This window comes from Pseudoliparis swirei, chromosome 24, assembly GCF_029220125.1.
Source record: "Pseudoliparis swirei isolate HS2019 ecotype Mariana Trench chromosome 24, NWPU_hadal_v1, whole genome shotgun sequence".
NCBI lineage: Eukaryota > Metazoa > Chordata > Actinopteri > Perciformes > Liparidae > Pseudoliparis > Pseudoliparis swirei.
In genome coordinates, this window is record NC_079411.1 from 8951510 (window position 1) to 8973551 (window position 22042).

The 22042-nt window shown below is 44.9% G+C and overlaps 3 protein-coding genes across 4 annotated transcripts in view; 2 read left to right on the forward strand and 1 right to left on the reverse strand.

The window, feature by feature from the left end:
* Positions 1–144: 144 nt before the first annotated feature.
* prl (prolactin) lies at positions 145–6568 on the forward strand. Of its 2 annotated transcripts, none has more exons than XM_056409911.1 (6): positions 145–1415; positions 1634–1816; positions 3113–3225; positions 3402–3509; positions 4567–4749; positions 5447–6568. In XM_056409911.1, the coding sequence occupies exons 2-6, from the start codon at positions 1771–1773 to the stop codon at positions 5636–5638; spliced, it is 642 nt and encodes a 213-aa protein (XP_056265886.1). In that variant the 5' UTR covers positions 145–1415; positions 1634–1770; the 3' UTR covers positions 5639–6568. The 2 variants fall into 2 exon arrangements, with proteins under 2 accessions (XP_056265886.1, XP_056265887.1); XM_056409912.1 differs by having other exon boundaries at positions 145–490; positions 1364–1816.
* A 692-nt stretch (positions 6569–7260) lies between these two features.
* LOC130189801 (dual specificity protein phosphatase 3-like) lies at positions 7261–14382 on the forward strand. Its single transcript, XM_056408740.1, has 4 exons — positions 7261–7292; positions 8253–8498; positions 10990–11222; positions 12892–14382. The coding sequence occupies exons 1-4, from the start codon at positions 7261–7263 to the stop codon at positions 13113–13115; spliced, it is 735 nt and encodes a 244-aa protein (XP_056264715.1). The 3' UTR covers positions 13116–14382.
* A 3506-nt stretch (positions 14383–17888) lies between these two features.
* Positions 17889–22042, reverse strand: part of LOC130190476 (thyroid hormone receptor alpha) — a 17048-nt gene continuing 12894 nt past the window's right edge. Inside the window, exon 6 of the mRNA XM_056409913.1 lies at positions 17889–22042. This exon is cut by the window's right edge and continues 2147 nt beyond it. The gene's annotated coding sequence lies outside the window, so the exon portion shown is untranslated.

A 22042-nucleotide genomic window follows, 5' to 3' on the forward strand; every position in this document is an offset into this window, starting at 1 on the left:
GTGTGTGGTCTGTCACTGTGACCGCCAACAGGTGATGAACTCAGAGGAGCCTTCAAAGTCAGCCTGTAGGTCACACGCGGGGGGGGGGGGGGGGGGCGTGGCGGATTGAATGGAGAAGGCTCATGTTTACTGCAGAGTCATGGGGAAAAAAATACAAGACGCCAGGCGAGCTCTGGGCTCCCCGACCGACGGGCCGCCCTTGAGAAGTGGATAGTGGCTTTCTGAAGAGGTCGTTTCACTTAACGTCGAGTTCGGGGTCGCCAACGGGACGTTGGACATCTCAAATCGACAAAGCACAAGTAATGCCACGGCTCGGAGAGCGCAGGAGGCGGAGGGCCATGAAGACGAAGCAGAGGAACAAGAAGAACAAGAAGATCAAGAAGCTTTTTCAAAACCATAAAATATATTATTTCACCAGAGAACTCACACATCAGATTTCTAAACACACTCCTGTGTCTGTTGGAAACAGAATGATTCTACATGATTCTTGGTGGGTGTCAGTACTTTATGTTCGTCTTCTTCTGTTCTGACCTTTGTTCCCCATAAACTCTGTTCACAGCCTTCTACATGAATATTCAGCTCCTATAGCCTCTCTGTCTCTATCAGCATATATTACATATATATATATATTCATATATGACATCATTATTTGTGTCAGTTTCAGTCAACACATGTTTTTCCTGCTCATAGTTCAGAGATATTGAGCACAAGGTTGTATTATTTAAGTGGTTTCTTCTCTCTCTTTACCTTTCCTGTGTTTTCCCTCGTTTCTGGCAGTGTAGTTCCACACATGTCCACCAGATGTCGCTGCTGAGCCTTTCATCCGCCCTGCAGCATCAAAACATTTAGTTTGACCAGAACTGATAAACGTCTTAATTTAACGATGGTATTACAGACATATTAGGTTTTATAATCTCCAGAGAAAAAAAATACGTTAAAAGGAATATATATAATAATCATAATCAATCTTCCAGCCGAGAGGTCTGTGGGATCGCAACACTATAGGCACAGAACAATGACAATAGCCGTATATGTATTTATATTTATTTTAGTGGATAATTCAAACCCACAAAAAAGAGGTTGAGGTCTGTGACGTAATCTGTTTGACTTTGATGCACATGCAGAAATTATTTCTAGGTTTATTATAAGACTTCATAGAATTCTAGGGGATAAAAAACTTCTATGCCAACCAAAAGCCCAAATCGTACAATTAAACAGCAATAATACAGATTTAAATGATGAGAAAGTACTGCTGAATCCAGCCTGTCCTTTCTATTTATACCAGCATGTCTTGAGGGAAAACCTATTTTAAATGGATCTAGAACAAGTATGTTTTTTTAGTTTTTTTTAGTTTCCCCTACAGGTAAAGAACACAAGCCTCGGCCGAGGAGACTGAGACGCACTATAACTATGAGGTCAGTGAACGCCTCTCAACACGTCCGATGATGCAGCGTCATCGCCAAACATCGTGTGAACGGCCATGTTTTTATTCATCCATCTAATTAAGAGCTGGGAGCAACTTTTTCCACATCATCGCACACACACACACACACACACACACACACTCACACACACACACACTCCTGTTGCATCCATTCAAATCTCCTTGACCATGTTTCTCATTACCAACAAGTTCCCAAACAATCAGCTCACGCTGCTGCATAACCAAACCGCCGGAGCCGAGGGGGCCTATAAAGAAGAGGAGAGATGGAGTGAGAGGAAGACGCAGCGGCGAGATAAAGAGAAAGAAAAGGAAGCCGAAGAAGAGAGATGGCTCACTGCGGAGGAACCAACGGAGGCAGACTCTTCACGACGGGTGAGATGAGCTCAGCTTGTCTATTTAAAAAATAGGTTTTTTGCATTTTTTGTTGTTGTCTAGGATAAATAAATATATCAAATAAAAAAAAATAAAAAAAATATAATACACCAAGAAGAAAATAAGAAATGCAACCAATTTGAAGATTTTAATAGAATTCTAATAAACAAAAAGCAGGGCATGCAAGAAATCTGCAACCCTCGGATTATATGAGAAAAAATATATTAATCAAAATATATTTGATAATTTTCCGGCTCAAATCAGAGATTTTAAACATTGCATTGATAATAAATCAGCCTCTATATGAACTGACATTAGCTCATCACGGATACAGTATATCCCTGTGAAAGCTTTTTCTATTTTTTGGGAGTTTTTCCTGATCCGATGTGAGGTCAAAGGTCAGGGATGTCGTATATGTACAGATTGTAAAGCTGTAAAATTGTAAAAAAAAGATAAAATTGTTATTGGGCTGTACAAAATGAACTGAATTGAAGGTATATGTGATGATAAACAAGAACAACTTGCAGTATAAATAGTTAATTTTCTCATTGTAAAATGTCCCTTTATCATTTATATCAATAGAAGATTTTTTTATAACTAGATTTAATTGACGCTTATCACAAATATATGTTGGTATTATTTGTTTTAGGAACCTCTAAAATATTTCTTAATTCTGCTTTTTTCATCCAACACAATTCAATCATTCATCACTAAATCCTTCAGAAAAAATATATAAAGAAGAGTAGAGAAGACACGGAAAATATCAGGATAAGGTTAGGATGAGCAAACCTATTGTAGAGAGTCTAGAGCAGGGGCGTCACACTCCTCTTCACCGAGGGCCACATCGGCATCACGGCCACCTCTTAAAGGGCCGGTGTAACTGAAGCGCTGTATAAACTACTCCCGAACATATCGTTAAATAACTCTCTTTGCGTTTGATTGTTGTTCATTCAAGTGTAGAGATATTGTACACAAGGACATTTCTCTAATAATATAACACAAATCCATTTAATTGTACACCTTCAAAATAAAAGCACAGGATATAAAAGGTGGTCATGTGTCTTTGAAGCCGTCAAGGGCCGCATAAAATGACGTGGTGGGCCGCATTTGGCCCGCGGGCCTTGTGTTTGACACCTGCGGTCTAGAATATGTTATCATATTCATAAATGACCCCTTTCAGCTCATTGTAGTGTTTCACACAGCGGGTTGTGGATCTGTGACCCTTTGAAAGAGTGAATGCAATGTTTGGCTTCACAGTACCGATAGCGTTGACTTTGAGCGCCCTGTGCTCCGCAGTGCTGTACATGGCGGCGGCGTGCGGCGCCATCCACATCAGCGACCTGCTGGACCGAGCCTCTCAGCGCTCCGACAAACTGCACTCGCTCAGTACGACTCTCACGCAGGACCTGGTGAGCGTCCTCAAACACGTCAGACCGGCGCTCAGCTCTCCGATGGCCTCGGGGGCGGAGTTGCGTTACACCCGTTATAGTTGAAAGGAAGTGTAGTCATGTCACATATGCAGCGAGCGTGAAATACGACACGAGACGGCGTGATAATCATCTTCCGAACTCCTTCAACCCCACAGGACTCTCATTTCCCTCCAATAGGCCGGGTGATCATGCCCCGCCCCTCGATGTGCCACACCTCCTCTCTGCAGACGCCCAATGACAAGGAGCAAGCTCTTCAGGTGTCGGTGAGTGCCTGCAACGTGTTGACGAATCTCCTCGGGAGACGAAACTAGTCGTTGTCATGTCAGCCGACGCTTGAGGGGAGTTTTAAACGAGCTGTGTCAGCGTTCACCCAAACAGCTGCAGCGCCTCTGGGGGGGGGGGGGGGGGGGGGGGATAAGAGGCAGGGTTATTCTAGATCAGTGGTTCTTAACCGGGGCTTCGTCGAGTCATTCTCAGGGGTTCGGCGAGTCACTCAGGGGTTCGGCAGCGGGTCAAGACACACACGGTACAGCCCGGTTCACATGAGCAGTGTTGGGCCGTTTTTGTCGGTCGTCACAAAATTGGCTGCCGACATCTTGGCAAGACACCATTTTTATTTCTTTTTTCCAATCCTTTTCGAGGAAGATAGACAAGAAGAAAAGGAAATTACTTTGTTGTGAATTTCTGAACTTGTATCGGAAAGGCAACAGCAAACAGCAAAAGTCTCATTGATTGGCAGTAAATATTCTTTAACTTCTGTTTGTGTGAAATTCATATTCTGTTCTTTTACCATTGATGTTGTGTAGAACTGATGCATGGTTCATTTTGTGCACAAAAAATATATACTTATGTTTTGAAGAAATCATATTTTATTTTTCCAACTACAAAGGGTTCGGCTGATGCACCGATGAAGCTTGCAGGGTTCGGTACCTCCAGTAAGGTCCAGAACCACGGCTCTAGATGGGAGCAAACAATTGGATCGCCCGACTGAAAGATGATAAATGAGTCGTCTGACGAGGCACAGATGAGATCAAACGGTAGTCGTGCAAAAATCAACCTGATTCCAGAAGGACAGCGTAGAAATAAATAAGCAATGCGAGAGTTGTAAGTGAGGTCACGTTCTCAGATTTCATCACGAGTTCTTTGTGACGTAACAAACGTCGTAACCACAGGAACCGCAATCTTTTTTTATTGGGGCTAACGAAACGTTTCTGTTGCCTGAACCCGAGCGACGAGTCGGGAGTGAGAATCGGGTCGAGTTCGTTTTCCATGCCTCGTGTCTCCGGTTACTCACGATCATCCGTTTGTCTTCTTCTCCAGGAGTCGGACCTGCTGTCGCTGGTTCGGTCCCTGCTCCGGGCCTGGGAGGACCCGCTGGCGGTTCTGTCCACCTCCGCCAACACCCTGCCTCACCCGGCCCAAAGCGCCATATCCAACAAGATCCAGGAGCTGCAGGAGCACTCCAAGAGCCTGGGGGACGGCCTGGTGGTCCTCTCCGGCAAGGTGTGGCGAAGACGCACGCTTTTGTTGTTGCTCTGGTATTCGTTAGCCGTGCACATTTCGGGGTTCCTGGAAGTTCCCGGTAAGGCGCCTGGAGTAGTTTTCGAGGAACAAAAAGGTTCCTTCCGCCCATCGTTGAGTCTTGTGTCCGTCGCGTTCTCAAGAATTAGGAAGATTATTAATCGGTGACGTTTTCCCACCGCTCAATGGAAATGGTGCATGCTGCATCGTGTCAACGAAGGCATGAATGATGATGTCAGGAGGAAAACGGCGGTCATGGTCACCAGACGTGTATTTGCATTGCACCTTTAGTCTTCAGACCCCTCAAAGGGCGTTTCACACTGCAGTCGATCATGTGTTGAGTAGTTGATGGTGTTTTGTGTTTCCTTCGTAACCGTCCCCTCATCCTAAAAAATGGTCCAAAATCGATGCCGGAGTACTTCCTTGTTTGTTTGAGTTGTGTTGGCCAATCAGCAACGATCTTCCCTGCTAACCACGCCTTCCTCTTCTTTCACATCGTGCTGCGCCGTCGTCCGGGGCCTTTTTTGGGGATTTAATGTACTTTCTCCCACTTTACTTTTGTTCTTGACGTATCATAAAGTGTTTGATTAAAGTCTGTGAGGCGGTCGGCGGGTCAGGAGACACGGCGGTCCGAACCAAACGGGTACCCGACTCACTCGCTGCCTCCCTTCTGTTCCAGATGGCTCCGGGAGCTCAGACCATCTCCTCGCTGCCGTACTTCGGAGGCAACGACATCGGCCAGGACAGGATTTCCAGATTGATCAACTTCAACTTCCTGTTGTCCTGCTTCCGCCGCGACTCCCACAAGATCGACAGCTTCCTGAAGATACTACGCTGCCGGGCGGCACAAATGCTCCCGGAGATGTGCTAGAGAGGGTTCCCCAGAGCCCGTCCTGCCCCCCGTAGCTTAGCCCGCTATCTGAGCTAACGCCATAGTTACTAAGCAGTCGTCGTTCTGAGCTTCCCAAAGGTGGCGATGAGGAGGAGTTAGGAGGCACACGCAGGAAAGTCTTTTATTGGAAGGGACGCCTTTCGTCATCGTGGTCCACCGATCCAATCGGCAATGAGAGGATGCTCAAGAAGAGGCAGCTCTGATTGAGCAATAGCTTCCTTTGTCAATTTGAAAAAAGTTACTTCCTAAAAATCTTCTTTATTCTTAAAAGTGATTAATTACTATATACCAGATGGTCCTAGATGGTTCCAGATGGTCCCAGATGGTCCTTGCTGGTCCCAGATGGTCCCAGATGGTCTTAGCTGGTCCCTGGTGGTTCCAGATAGTCTTAGCTGGTCCCTGGTGGTTCCAGATAGTCCCAGATGGTCTTAGCTGGTCCCTGGTGGTTCCAGATGGTCTCTGATGGTCCCAGATGGTCTTAGCTGGTCCCTGGTGGTTCCAGATGGTTCCTGATGGTCCCAGATGGTCTTAGCTGGTCCCTGGTGGTTCCAGATGGTCTCTGATGGTCCCAGATGGTCCTAGCTGGTCCCTGATGGTCCCAGATGGTCCTAGCTGGTCCCTGATGGTCCCAGATGTTCTGGCATTAGGAGCTCAGCAGATCCTGCTCACTTACTGTGGAAAACCTGCGTGCCATGTCTCCTGTTACTCCTCCTGGTCGTGTCCTTCTCCCTTCTAAAAGTCGTCCTTCACACTGGGAGTCTTCGGGGAGGAGAGCTTTCTCTCCCTGAACTTGTGCCAGACTCCAGCATTTGCACCTTAGATTTCATCCCACTTTCTTCGAGGCCTTTTTGGAAGCAACGCTAATCGAAATATTTCTGTTCGTCAATAATAATAAAAATATCATCTCTTGCACGGTAAAATTCTTTGTCTGTCTTGTGAAAACATCGACTCTGTGGAAATGATCCTTTAACCATCGGTACCCCATTACCAATCGTTGGTGTTAAAGCACACGAGTATAGACGGTTCAAGATGAGTACATGTCAGGTGTATTATATGTGTAGAGGAGGCACGGCATTCGTTTGCTATTGTTTTGTGTTTATTATGGTCTGTCAAGGGACTACAGATGCACATTCGCTGTATAGCTGCAATCTGGTTCAGAGCATCACATGGTGACATTTATGTTGTAACTGTACATGGTTCCTTTTAAATAAAGATGAGAAAGGCATGAAAAAAACAATTCCACCATAATCTGATATTTGCTCGGTTGATAAATTGATAGACAATGTCAAAGTGGGTTCCTTGAAGTCGGGCGCCCACTTGTCACGACGTCAAAAACATGGCGACATTTACATCATGTGCACATTGCGTGCTCAGTAATCACACGCGTGACGGTGATGATGCGTTTCAGCCCTCGACGCGACCAGCTGTCGCACGAGATCAAGACATCTTGGCAACGATGCCGAGTGCTTCAAGAGTCGTTGCGCACACATTGGTTTCTTCTGTTTGTGTTTGCTCGCCTGCAGCAGCCGGAGGCTCCAGACGAGCAGACAGCGATCACACCGCTCATCTCAGCCTCTCCAGAAACCTTATGAAGCAGATTCATGAAGCTCGTGTCCTACCACATCGCCCCTCGGTGAATTTATGTCCACTCGTGTCTTTCCATTGACCTCCGGGCCACAACACGTGCTGCAGCAACAACAAATACAACAACAATGGAAAAAATAAATAAAACTAAATGCGTTAAACAGATTAAAAAACACACAAACCCAGGAAACACATGCTAGAAATAAACACGCTGCACATCCAGTCAACACAACGGAGGTTTGCTCTTGACCGTGACCGTATATACAAATGAATGAAATACATATCCAAATAGCATACTTAATACTACACTTACATGAGTTCATTTATGTCATATGCACGTATGCTATATATATATATATATATATGGAGGTTATGCATGGAGGTTTTTTGATATTAGACATAATTATCAATTCCTTTTCCTTTTCAGCCTGACATTGCCATTCACTCTAATGGATTTAGAGGAGTGTGTGTGTGTGTGTGTGTGTAAATAACGAATTTTAAGTCTGTGATGATGTTTTAACCCTTATGTTGCCTTAGGGTCATTTGACCAATCAACACCCTCCCCTCCCTTAGGATTAATTTGATTCAATTCAATGTTTAATGTTTGTTGTTCTTCAACATACAAACATAAAAATACAAACATACACTTAAACAAACAAAACAATAATAATTAATCTAATAATTTTTAATTGCTGGTGGTTGGCGTCAATTGAACCAAAAAAATATAAAATATAAAATATAAAAAAAAACAACAGGAGGGTGAACATTGAATCAAAAAATGACCCAGGAGGGGAGGGAGGGGCGGGATTTTCGGTCAAAAATGACTAAAAAACACAAGGGTTAAGAGGAGAGCGGAAGAAAGTAATGGGTCATTATTTAGTTATTAAACCCATGTCTACAAGTTTTCCTTCTTATTTCTCTCATTGTCTCGGGACCCTGTGGTCCCCCCCCCTGGCCCTGTCTACTCAAAGCCCGGACCAGCCCTGTATGCGTGCCTCGCCCCTCGCAGCGGGGAGCCGAGCCGAGTCGAGTCGAGCCGAGTGGAGCCGAGCCCCCTCCTGCCCGACACGTCCACCGCCCCGTCCCCCGCCATGAAGAAGGAGTCCAGCCGCGCGGCGGAGCGACCCGACGACGCTCCGGGCTGCGAGGTGACGCTGCAGCAGCTCAACGACCTGCTGACCGACGACAGCGGCTCGTTCCGCCGGCCGAGCGCGCGCCTGAACGAGGTCTGCCCGCGCCTCTACGTGGGCGACGCGTGAGTTGCTCCACGCGCGTTGTTCGACCGACATGTCGCGAGACTGTCGCCTCATAATAACTCAAGGGACTATTTATACATATATATATATATATAAAAATATATATATATATATAAACAAATATATAGACATATATATACATATAATAATAATAACATATATATATACATATACATATAAATATATGTACATATAAAAAGTATATATATATACATATATATTTGTACATATATTTATAGATATATACATATCTATATATATATAAATTATAAATATTTATATATGCTGCCTGTTTACGAGACCATAACAGCCACATGGGCTCTAGAACAATCTAGAGGTAATCTTTAATGAATGCCATGATTCCCAGTCTGGTTAATTAAATAACATTTCATCACAATGAGTTCAGTTTTAATAATTTATTCCTGTTATTTTCACAAATTGCTGTTTTCACAGACACTTTGAACGCCGGGGATCCATTTGATCGTTCCATTAGTTGAAGATAATCTATTTTTCTGTGTACGCGGACAGTGTGAAGAGCAACATTTGCTGTATCATAGTTTCTGTCAGGTCTATAGCTGAGCTGACCCTTTACCTGCAGGTAAAGGGTCAGCTCACCCCCCCAACATTAGATCATTGCTCCTCAGTGATGTGCGTTGGCGTGCGTTGTCTTGTGTTGGGGGATATCTGTCATCGAGACGGGACAAGACGCCTTTGAAACCTTCAACAGTCACGTCTCTTTACAGAAGTCATGAACCGGTTGATCAGGATGACCAACAGACCTTTTGGTCCAACCACCATGTCCGGCTACTTACTTGAGACTATATATATATAGATATATAAATATATTTATATATATATAAATATAAATATATAGACATATATTTATATATATAGAATATATATTGTCTCTCATCCCATGATCAAATAGAAGCTGACATGAGACAACGTCAACGTACATATTACCCAGCAGCCATCGTTGCATTGTATTATTTTCTTTGAATAGTTTTTAAATTTTGTATTCATAGTTTCTATGCAGAAAAGGCTTCAAGTTGTCATTGCAAAATATAATGAAACCATGATGTAGATGGATTTACTTTTTGATTTTTTCTATTAAAAGTCGCCATCAATGAGACATTCACGGATGTCTTTCAGACAGTTGATGTTGCATGTGCAGATCTTTTAGATGATACTCATTTTAGTGACACATATTTAGAGCAAGAAGTGTAGAACATAGGATAAACAACGAAAAAGAGACAGAATTAAATTTTAAAAAACAAAAGAAAACAATGTGTAACTACTAGGGAGTGAGCCATTCTCTAATTTGTAAAACTTTTTTAAGGGTTTATAAAGCAAAAGGCCATACAGTAACAGTATCGACCAGACTCGCTCCTGTTGCTACTGCTTTGCCTGCAGCGTCTTTATTTAGAGGTGAATAACATGGATCTGGAGGTTGGGTATTTATTTAAGCGTCAACACTCTCTCTCCGGCCGCGTTAACTCCTTTTGAGTCGATCGCAGCTGTCCAACGTGTGCCGGTTATGAAAGAAGTCCTAATGGACAAGAAGAAACACTGAGTCTGTGATATTGGAGGAAATACCTCAACAGCTCCGAGAGGCCGATGGCGAGGAGAGCGCGACGCTCCCACGCAGCGTTCTCTCCAGAGCTCGTGCTCTCCGGCGTTGATGTGTTGGGCTCCATTAAGTTTGGCAGACTTCTTCTTTTTTCTCCCGGCGGCGTGACGTTGGATTCATTGTGCCGGGACTCTATTTTTATCCCTCTACATCTAAAAAGGCAGGCGGTGCCAAGTGGGAGAGCAACAGATCTATCACTCCTATGGAAGGGAGAGGGAGAGAAGAGGAGGAAGAGGATGGAGAACAAATTCAAGATTTAGATTCCAAGGCCAGAGACTCGATAAAATGGGGTTAACTCAGAAGTAATACTAGTCACCGTAAACCCGAGAAGTCTGACCTTTTTGTTATTTTCAGAGCTCAGCTGCAAAACATGCAACGTGTCTTCTCCTCGAACATCAGTCTTGCAATATCTTTCGTGAATTGGACCTCGGACGGATAGCGGTTGCAAGTAATCTGCAATTCACGCTTCAATCAGCACATCGAGAGAAACTCGGGCTGAGAAAAAAAAAAAGGTTGTCCACTTGTCTTGGTCAAAGCTCTGGTTAGCAACTCTTTGTGAGCGTTTACCAACCAGCGGAGCGCGGAGGAGCATTTAGCAGCTCAAGAGTCAGATCCTGTTCTCAGGAGCTGGTGGAGACCCAAACAGAGCTAAAAGAGTGAATATTAAACGTTTGAAATGTGCTCCTTTGACCAATCGCGAGCCGTCTTGAGAGGTATTGTAGCGTATGAGGCGTGTCACTAATAATTCACTCTTATTTAACCACGTTGAAGTATGAGCTGCTCATATTCTGCATGTCGTTAGCGTCATTATAATGTGTGAAGTAACCTCTGTGTTTGTTCTGCTTCCCGTCGGGCTGCAGCTCCGTGGCGATGGACGCGATGCGCCTGAAGCGTCAGGGCGTCACCCACGTCCTGAACGCCGCGGAGGGCGACTCCTTCATGCACGTCAACACCAACGCCGAGTTCTACGCCGGCACGGGCATCGCGTACCACGGCGTGCCGGCCAGCGACACCGACCACTTCGACATCGGCGTGTACTTCGAAGAGGCTGCGGAGTTCATCGAGGAGGCGCTGGCGTCCAAAAGTGGAAAAGGTTGGAGGATCGAACCGAGTGTCGAACGTAAAGGAATCCGTGTCCTGGTCTGGAGCCTCGCCAGACCTCCAGTCCTGATGGAGGCCGTGATCAAAGCTGCACTTATTAATATCTCCAAACAAACATCTGACACATGACTAACCCTCAGACAAATACCGCTTTCCTCTTAGCTCTGTAACACCTTCAGGCCCGTTGTAGCTGATTGTTTTAGGGCCCTTAAAACTCCGCCCTTATTACCTTCCCATTGAAAATGCGGAAGGTAATGTTTTGATCGCCGTGTTTTTGTATGCGTGCGTGCGTGTTATTCGCATAAGTCAAAAAGAATTAAACCGAATCGCATGCAATTTGGTGGGATGATTGGTTATTATCCGGGACCATTTGATTAGATTTTGGGATCAATCGGGTCAAAATCAAGGTCATGAAAAGGTGAAAATCTTATTTTTACCATACATTTTTATCAAATTGGCATGCAACTAATGCCCAAATGTTCATAATTCAATGCCCAATCTTGTGATATGCGAAGGTATGCGCTCTACCGAGTGCCCGTTCTAGTTGATCTTGTTTCTATTTTCAGGTAATAATTCTCTTGCGATCTCACTTGAACACGATCTGCCCAGCAACAGACGGCAGAGCGACGGCATTAGCGTAGCGCTGGTGAACATAGAGCGGAGCATTTAGCAGCCAAAAGGTCGGATACAGAGCTGGTGGAGACCGGACCAGCGAAAAGAGAGAGAATACGCCGCGTACTGTTGTGTCGACTGAAAAGATTTGTGTTCCAGAACGTCTCGGGCTCAAGGAAATTCAGGATTCGATGAATTCAAGTTTAATGGCAAAAGTTGATCGACGATTAACGTTCGCGATCGTGGGGTCGGGATGAGACTTACAGGTCACATTCACGCTGGTTTAAACAATGCTTTGGTTGGCTTACGGACAATTTCAAGATGACAGCGTCAAACGTCATACTTCCGGTCAAGGACAGGATGTTCCTTCAGAATAAAACGTATTATGTTGCCTTCAGAATAAAGGTAACGCCTCAACCGGCATCCATTTTTATCTATCATCTCTAAACAATAAACTAATAAACTAACATTCATTCCCACGCATCACACAGATAACTGTTACACTTGTCATTACATAAAGTTAGAATGAAAACTGTCTTCCGCTTATGCTTTACAATACATTCACAATGCTTAATATTCTCCATAATATTCCCTATTAATGATCGTATATTTCTTTATGTATTAATTTGAAACATAAGACTTCCTTAAATAACACATTACAACTCTACACTACTTGTCATCACGTTATAAAGTGATAAGAGCCATGCTACCTGCCTAGCATAAACGGAAGCGCACATCTCGTTAGCAGCTAACTGTTAGCAGCTAACGAGATGCGGTTAGCTGTCGAAGGTTTAAGAGCAACACGACTTCCTGTCCGATACCAAGATGTCTCGGTCGTGTTGCTCTTTAACCTGCGACCTGTTACACCTGTAAATGAACTCCACTGTGTCACTAAATGGACGCTCATGTTCCTCCAGTCTGCTGTAAGTGGTTTGCTAACACGTTAGCCGTACCAACTCGCTGCTCTGGTCATGTTGTGTTCGTAGCCCTGATGAAAGCCCCGCGTCGGACACGATGTTGCGTGACCTCGGTCTTCTCGTCCTCTGCAGGTAAAGTGTTCGTCCACTGCAGGGAAGGCTACAGCCGTGCGCCCACCTTGGTCATCGCCTACCTGATGCTGCGCCGGCACATGGACGTGCTCCCCGCCGTGGCCACGGTGCGGCACGGGCGAGAGATCGGACCCAACGACGGCTTCCTGCGGCAGCTCTGTGGGCTGAACCGGAGGCTGGCGGCGGAGGAGGAAAGCTCCGGAACAAATGAAGACCGTCCGTAAGAAAGAGTCGGTGCACTTTCCCTCACTCGCTCTCCAGCCTTGAACATGGAGGTAAAGTGGAGAGCTTTAAGAGATTACTTTGATTTGCACATAAAGGAACTCTTATGTTTTAAATGAAAACAGAAAGATATGATCATTAATAGGGAATATTATAAAGAATATTAAGATGAATGTACTGTGAATGTATTTTAAAGCATAAGAGGAAGACAGTTGTTATTCTCAGTGTATGTAATGACACATGTAACAGTTCTCTGTGAGATGCGTGGGAATGAATGTTAGTTTAGAGATGATAGATAAAATGGATGCCGGTTTAGACGTTAGCTTTTATCCTGAAGGCAACGAAATACGTTTTATTCTGAACGAACTTCCTATCCAAATGACCAGAAGTATGACCTTTGACCCCGCCATCTTGAGAATTGGCCTTAAGCCAAACACAGTATCGTTGAAACTGACGAATGAGTAAATTCTGAGGTGTTGGAGGAGCGACTGCCGACTAACTAATGAGAGGTTGTGATTGATCTGATAGAGGAGCTGATGCTCACCGAGCTGCAGACTGAGGACGTTAGTCTCATTCCGGCCACGAGATCGTGAACCATAATTGTTTATCAAAATGTTGCCATTAAATATTGTTAAACTTTAATTCATCACATCCTGAATTCACTTCAGCCCGAAACCTTCTGGTAGACAAATCTTTTTAATAGTACAAAATAATCCACGCAGACCTTTAAACGAACATACAGACCTTCACACCTCGCTGGTCGTACGATGTAATGTGTGACTCCAGGTGCATATACTCAGTGTTACCTTCTGAATATTAGATATGTCTTAGTTCAGGTCTAAGTCACCAGATTTTGATTTATTTTAAATTGCGTGTCCCGTATAGTTTGGTGTGTTTTCCTGCTGCTCGCTCCCGGATTTCAAGTGGACACTAATGTTCTTATTTCTAAATAGATTACAGGGTTTTTCCATTATCCATACCGCTTATCATCATTATCCCAGCTGACAGAGGTTGAAGGCAGGGTTCACGTTTCATGTTTGAGGAGACGGCAACGTCTCACCCGTGTGTCAGTCTGTGTCTCCTTGGGGCTTCATAGAAATTGTTGATACTATTTCATAATGCAAGATAAATCCATTTAAATAGTAAGATGAAGATGGTTGGATGGAGGCCCTGAAAAGCTGGCGATCCAGTTTCTAATTTGGATCTAAATAGTTTTCTGTGTTCATGACTTAATAAAAGACGAGCTGGTTTCTAGTTCTTTGATTTTCATTGTCTGTGTTTTTTAAATATGTAATACTCATTGCGGCCACAAGAGCTGACTGCCCCATGTTCTCTGTGTTTAGTGTGTTGTTGTAATACACATTTTGGCCACAGGAGGCTGAAGTTCACTTCCCATGTTCTAAATGAGACTAATAGTGCTTTCTTCCAGGTGAGTTTTAATTTAGATTACTTGCTAACACACAATATTCTGACCTTGTATTTAGAGTTCCTGCGCACGCTGAACTTGCCTTGAAGAAAACACGAACATTATTGTTTCTCACCTTCGTGCTAAGCTACGCGAAGCAGCAGCTTGCAGCCACTGAGCCGATCTTTTTGTCACACTCTCGCCAAGAAAACATATTTCCCGGAAAAAAACAATTCCTTCATTTAAATGTGGGAGATGACCCGTCTCGCGGTCCTCCATCCAGCGTTCTCCTGACGTGAAGATCTCCGCCACGCGGTCCACTGAGTGGAGGCCAAGCCTCCGAGTGTAACTTCAACACACACGCGTCACTGTTTATAGTTGTATACCAACAGCAGCGCTTTGCAGTACTAGTGAGAGCCAACGAGTCATTTATATTTATATAAAGTCGAGACGGATTTTCATGCCGTGACGCCGTGTTGTTGTCACTCTCTTTTCATTCACTGAGTAATGAACAAAAAAACGACAAACACCGGTTTCCTCTCACAGACTGTTGTTGGTTGCTATGGTGACTCTTACCGGATGTGTGTGATAGCTGCCTGATGTTATTGACACTCGTTTTACTTCCTGCCCTGTGAAGATGTAACGCTCCACACTGCAGTACTGACTGTGTCCAGTAGAGGGCGCTGCAGGACTACTGCAGTCCTTCCTTTACTGTAAAAACACCACGTGCGTGTTATGCAAAGCATACTGTTTGGCACTGATGCACCCTGGGTAGTTTCTCCGCGGAGATGGGTTTACACAAGGTTACCTGTGAGTACAACGTCTTTAAATACACACACCAGTGTTACACACTGGGAAGTTTGAAAGATGAGATCATCTGTAGGTTTGTGTTTGAATATTATTGAAATAGGATTCATCACCGCCATCATTAGAGTTGTTCTCACACCGATACCGATGTCAGGAAGGCCTCTGATGTAACCCAAAAGCTGGATTGGGTCCTTTACAACGTTATCATATTACTCATAAGCTCATTGACGCTACACAGGAACAACAACAACAACAACACTCGTACCCGGTCCCTACATCCTGCTGGTGGAGAGTGTCATGTCAGCCAGAGCTGTCAAAAAAACAAACACACAGCCCACTTGTAGTTGTTGCTTACTTTAACTTTCTTTAAAATCCCTGTTACATGTGTGTGTGTGTGTGTGTGTGTGTGTGTGTGTCTGCATTCCATAGGTTTTGGAGTTTGAGCTCCATGGTTGGGCCTCTCTACCTCCTCTTAAGATTTCTCCCCTGCTTTTCTTTCCCCATCTGTTTTCCTTCTCTCTCTCCCTCTCTCTCATTCTCAGTCCCTCCCTCTTCACCCCCCCCCCCCTCTGACTCTCTTTCATCTTTCTCTCTCTCTGTCCTGACGAGGAGTTGATGTGAGGTTATGTTCTGCCAGGGGACACCAGCTCTTACATAACACCATCTGCATGAATGAATCCATGGGGGTGGAGCAGCCATGTCTTTGCAAAGCACGTGTGTGTGTGTGTGTGTGTGTGTGTGTGTTTCGAGAAGGTGGATGTGTGTAATGAAGTATGACTGCACCATTGATAGATAGATAGATAGATAGATATATACTTTATTAATCCCCAAGGGGAAATTTGTCGAGTCAGTAGCAGCAACACACAAGAATAAAAAAACAAAACACAAAATATAAGAAGGGTTAGGGTGATCTGGCAAGAGGTGAACGCAGGAATGTTCTCCTGTATCTGTCCTTGTGGCAGAGAAAGTACTCCTCTGTCCCTGTAGGAGGTGGTGGAGAGGGTGGTCCGGGTTGTCCAATATGGACAGCAGTTTCTTCAACGTCCACCTGTTCCAGGTGCTCCAGCTGGCAGCCGATGATGGAGCCAGCCTTCCTAACCAGTTTGTTGAGACGGCTGGTGTCCCAGCAGACAATGGCAAAGTGCAGCACACTGGCCACAACCGACTGGTAGAATAACTCCAGCATCTTGCTGCACACGCTGAAGGATCAAGCTTTCTCAGGTCATCCCCTTCTTGTACACAGCGTTGATGTTGGCCTTCCAGTTCAGTCGTCCACCATGTCCACGTCCACTCCCAGGACACTCAGAGGTGTAGGAGCTGTAGGTCCTCTTTGAAACAATTAGTATCCAACTCACGGAACTTCTTTGTCCCAAATGACCCATGTTGATGGTCGTCTTTATGCTAAGCTAACGTAGCTACACACATACCATGACGCTCCTGAGGCGTCCAGCGTCTCACTGTTGGCACGGAGGGAAGAAATAGATGTTCCAGAATGTCAACCTATTCTTTGAAGGAGTAAAGTGAAGGTCAAAACAACAACAACTAGAACGGGCACTCGGTAGAGCGCATACCTTCACATATCACAAGATTGGGCATTGAATTATGAACATTTTGGCATTAGTTGCATGCCAATTGGATACAAATTGACCGCGCTATGGTAAAAAGAAGATTTTGACCTTTTCTTGACCTTGACCTTTGACCCGATTGATACCAAAATCTAATCAAATGATCCCCGGATAATAACCAATCATCCCACCAAATTTCATGCGATTCGGTTTGATACTTTTTGTGTTATGCGAGTAACACGCATAAATAAATAAATAAATAAATACACGGAGATCAAAACATAACCTTCCGCATTTTCAATGCGAAGGTAATAACTTCTTGCAGTGGACGTCCGGCCTGTCGGTGTCGGTGCCTCCACCCTGATCTCGCTCCGCCAGCTGCGGATGGGTGGAGGGGAAAGCTGCTCATTGTTACATCATCGGCTCCACCACAGCTCTGCACAACGAATTTGGCTTCGACTGGTTTCCATGAACCTCAAGTCAATAATTTAGTGGCCAGTTTCCAAATTTAACAAAAGTGCCTCCCCCCCCCCTCCATAATATGAATACTATTTCTATTGGAGTCCAATTATGAAACAACGTTAAAGTGGATATAATATATATGTTATATAATATAATATAACAATGGTCAACTCACTTTTGGTTTTCAAAAAGATTATTTACAAAACAATTGTTGAGGGTTATAAGTGTGATTGAAACGTATGTATATGGAATATGTATGTAAATATATATATATATCATTTTTTTATTTTATATTAATTTTCTGATTTATTTGATTATAATAATTTAGGATAGGAATATATAAGCATTTTTTGCTTCTACCTATACCTTTTCAGTCTTTCTGTTTTGTATATTATATAGAATAATATTGTATTGTATTGCAATGATTGACTGAATAAAATACACAACAACAACAACAACAATGGTCAAGATCCATCCACTCAATGTAACACCATCCAATCAGTGGAGCAGCTGGACAAAGACAAAGGAGGCGGGGCTGATATCAAATCATTTAATAATGTTGTAAATGAACGTCACATAACCACAAACACCGCCGGCTCCGAGCCGCCGTCCTCTCCGTTGTGCCATGAATGATTCGTCACAGGAAACAAGACAAACAACAACAACAACCGTGCCCGTTACAAAACACGTCATTCATCTTTACATTCAACACTGTGCTGTGCCAATCCAGAAGAAACAAAATAAAAAACACACAATGGCTGCTCGGCTAACCGCTTCATAGTCTGGCGTCGCGCGACGTCTGCTAACGGCGCGCCGACCGGCGTCCGCCGCACGACACGGCGAACGAGAGAGGACATTTTTTCATCGTGGGAATAGCGCTTCGGGACGTTTTTTTTGGGGTTCCCCCGAACATTCTCCTGTTCAAGGCACAATTTAGCGGCCCGTTGTGAACGCACGCCGACAGAAGCGCGTCGTTGCATATTTGCAGTTGAGGATATTTCGAAAGGCTCGAAGCGGACGGCGTCTCTCTCTTCGAAAGCTTTTTTTGGGGGCGGGAGCAGCGTTTATTTGAGAAAACGACTACTTTAGATCGTTCTGTTCCCCCGACTCGCCCCGATGAAGTCCTCTGGGTTGTCACACGTGGAGATGGAATAAATATCTGCCAGCTGGGGCTAAATACGCGAAGGCGTGGCTTCGTATCTCGTGCTGTCGATTGCTTATAGACATAAAGTAAGTGCTGCGGTCGTTAAACTTCTTCTTTTTTTTGTATTTCTTTTTTCTCTCAACAACCTGAACGGATCCTGTAAGCAGTTGTTAGTCTATCAGTGTCGCGTACATTGGGGGAGGAGCTTGGAGCTCGCGTCCAAAACTAAAAGCAAGTCGGCAATTTTTTCCCCCACATACATTTGATGTAAAACAAAAAATTAGTGGCCACATATTAATCTTTCCCGAGACCCTGTGGCGCCCTTTTGTATTATTTCTCAGCTTGAGACTGATCGCCCTCCCTCCGTCACTCTGGCACAACGCAGAACAATGAGGTATGAACAGTTGTATATATATATATATTTTTTCCGTTGGTTTCTTGGACACTTTCCTTTTTGTAAGTTGAGGCAATTGTTTTTTAATCCTCCTCCTAAAATGCAATATATATATCGTCACGACATTGATATTAATATACGACAGAGTTATACATCGCTAGATGAGCCCTGGTCTGCGGCCGGGACCAGGATGTGGTCTTCTTCTTCTTCTTCTTCTTCTTCTTCTTCTTCTTCTTGTCTTCTTTTTAAACTTATTGACCAGATGAAGTGAAACAGCCGAGCGGTGTGGAAAGACGCTTCAGGTTCATCGCGGTTCAGCTAAATCTACAATAAACGTACAAAACATTTCCACTAAAATAGTAACCTGATAATTGTACAATGCTGCAAGCATCCATAGAGAGCCGATAGGGACTGTACGGAAACGATGAGCGAGGGGGGGGGGGGGGGTTAGTGTTATTCATCTATTCAATACATCAATTTAACAATTAGAAGATTATGGTACGTCTAAACTGTTATTCTAAACCGCTTCGTCTTCCCTCACGACGTCGGGTCGGTACAGTCCCTCGGAAAATCAAATCGAGTGAAACTGAGGCTCACGAGAGGAAATGCTTCATTCTCATTGGTTGGAAATCTTTGGCCCATTGGCCACCCGACCTCACGAGAGCCGCGCGTTGACCCGTCTTACAGAGTTTGTAACTTGTGGTTGTAGAAATGCCACAAAGCCCAAGTCACAGCCAATCAGATGCCCCCGTAGGGTCAACGAGTGTCATTTATTGTTTTTGATGTACAAGTAGCCGCTTGTAGCTCGTAAGCTGTAGCTCGTTAGCCGTAGCTCGTTAGCTGTAGCTTGTTAGCCATTGCTCGTTAGCTGTAGCTCATTAGCTGTAGCTTGTTAGCCATTGCTCGTTAGCTGTAGCTTCTTAGCTGTAGCTCGTTAGCTGTAGCTCATTAGCTATAGCTTGTTAGCCGTTGCTCGTTAGCTGTAGCTCCTCTAATAGCTTATAGATAGATTTAAAGAACCAGAGGGTCCTTTTATTTATTTGTTTTTATCAAATTCATCTTTTTTCTTCTTTAAAATGGTTCGAAATCTTAGAGGATTCACCCTGCACTAAATGTTACCCAGTTTATACTTTGAATAACGCGAGTCACCTGAATGAGCCCCGATGCCGATGTGACCAATGAGCCGGCTCCATTACGAATACATCACAAGTCGCCGAACATCGTAACACCAGAATAAGGCGACTGAGAAGTTGAAATCCTAAAATCCCGTGAACGGACGGAGTCCTCCTCCGCTGAACTGAAGGGGATTCGAACCCTGGCCCCCTTGTGGTGACATCCGAGCACTACAGCTACCACTGCAATGACGATGGTCCAAAAAGTGCATAAACATCCATTTCATCACAGAAAAGTATCGACACACGGCCAGACACTTACCGAGGAAATCGAAACGCAAATTAATAACGACATTAAAGAATAATCGTAGAAGAAAAAAAACAGAAGCTTTTTTTCTCTTCCTCTTCTCACTACCCAAACAAAACCACGTCATCTTTTGCTTCCGACGCCTCGCCCCGAAAGTCTCTAGTGAACATCCGGTAGTAGAGAAGGTCTTCGTCAGTAGAGGCGTGGCCACTCTTCAGTAGAACGAGCAGGACGACCAAAAAAACGCTCGGTGCACAACGAAAGCAACGTCGACAACATCGGAAACAACAACGTGGCCGCGGAGCCCCACGGCGCGTCTTTCATCGCTTCAGTATCTTACATTCCACGTGTGGACTGGTTTACCTGCAGAGCGCTCGCATGAGTTGGGGAAGATTTTCCGTGAGAGTGTGTGTGTGTGTGGGAAGGGAAGACGGAGGTCGGTACGAAGAGGACAGAGTGGAATAAATAGAGAGAGAGGTTGTAAAGGGAACGAGAAGAACAAGGTGCTGACCCACGGACGAGTTCCCCCGGGTCGAGACACGAGGGGTTTGACTTTGAAAGAGGCGGCTTGAGAGAAACCGTCTCAGAGCGTCACGTTCAAATCATAGCTGGTTGGTTGTCTCAGAGAGAGAGAGAGAGAGAGAGAGAGAGTTATCTTGTGATGGCATTTCTGTTTCTTATCCTCCATCGAGGTTCAAACAGATGCAAGTCCTTTAAAAAACAAAACAAAGGTAGATGCTCCTTTTATGGCGTGAAAAGAAGAAAAAACGTCCAGAAGCTTCGATGGCGCCGTAAAGGTCGAGACGGAGGAGACGGTTTGCTCTGTCGCTACGGCAACAGGAATCCGCGTCGAGAGTCCCGGAGCCCGAACTTGATCCAGGGCGACTAGAAGCGACGTGAGCTTCGATCGGAGGAGCCGACTGGACACGCCGACCCTCTGAGGGGAGACGGCCGACTGGATGGAGGACGGACCCACTGGTCCTACTAGTCCCACTGGTCCTGATGGACCCACTGGTCCTACTGGTCCTGATGGACCCACTGGACCTAGTGGACCCACTGCTATGCTGGTGCAACTGATCGTGGCGGAAGGCAGTGTGCTCTGTGGTGCTGGTGAGTTTCTTCTTGTTTTGTAAAGAGGACTCGGAGGAGGAGGAGGAGGAGGAGGAGGTGCTCTCCAGTGATCATTTGGCTGAGAGAGACACAGAGAGAGCGAGAGAGAGAGAGAGGACCTGATCTTGTGTACTTCTTGTGCTGTGAGAGATGATTCAGAGGTAAGCCGTACGGCGGGTGAAGGGTTAACGACGTCGACCGCCCGTTACGCCGCGGACATCGAAGCGTTCGGGTCAACTGAGCTCCGACCGCCACGCGACCCGGGGGACGGGGTCACGATCGGATCATTCTCTGATGCCACGTACAATAACATTATTACATATATATATATATATATATATATATCTCCATTTGTCTATAAATATATGCTTCTGTATCTGGTGTGTCTGTCATTGAGCCGGTGGTTCCCTGTCGCGGTTCATTCACAGTGACGGTGAGCAGAGCGCAGCACGGATGTGGACCTGGACTGCTTCATGATCATCCTATTGCTGCGTGTGTGTGTGTGCGTGTGTGTGTGTGTGTGTGTGTGTGTGTATCCCTGTAAAGTCAATGCTTACGGATCTATTTCCATACCCTGCAATGTAGATTAGTAACACTGAGCTCGCCGTCCTCGTCGGGAAATC

Coding starts and splice junctions, on each gene's coding strand:
- prl (XM_056409911.1), top strand. CDS start 1,771: ATGGCTCACTGCGGAGGAACCAACGGAGGCAGACTCTTCACGACGG. Junction 1,817..3,112: donor AGGCAGACTCTTCACGACGG/GTGAGATGAGCT, acceptor TGTGCTCCGCAG/TGCTGTACATGGCGGCGGCG. Junction 3,510..4,566: donor AGCAAGCTCTTCAGGTGTCG/GTGAGTGCCTGC, acceptor CTTCTTCTCCAG/GAGTCGGACCTGCTGTCGCT.
- LOC130189801 (XM_056408740.1), top strand. CDS start 7,261: ATGAAGCTCGTGTCCTACCACATCGCCCCTCG. Junction 7,293..8,252: donor TCCTACCACATCGCCCCTCG/GTGAATTTATGT, acceptor CGCCCCTCGCAG/CGGGGAGCCGAGCCGAGTCG. Junction 11,223..12,891: donor GGCGTCCAAAAGTGGAAAAG/GTTGGAGGATCG, acceptor CGTCCTCTGCAG/GTAAAGTGTTCGTCCACTGC.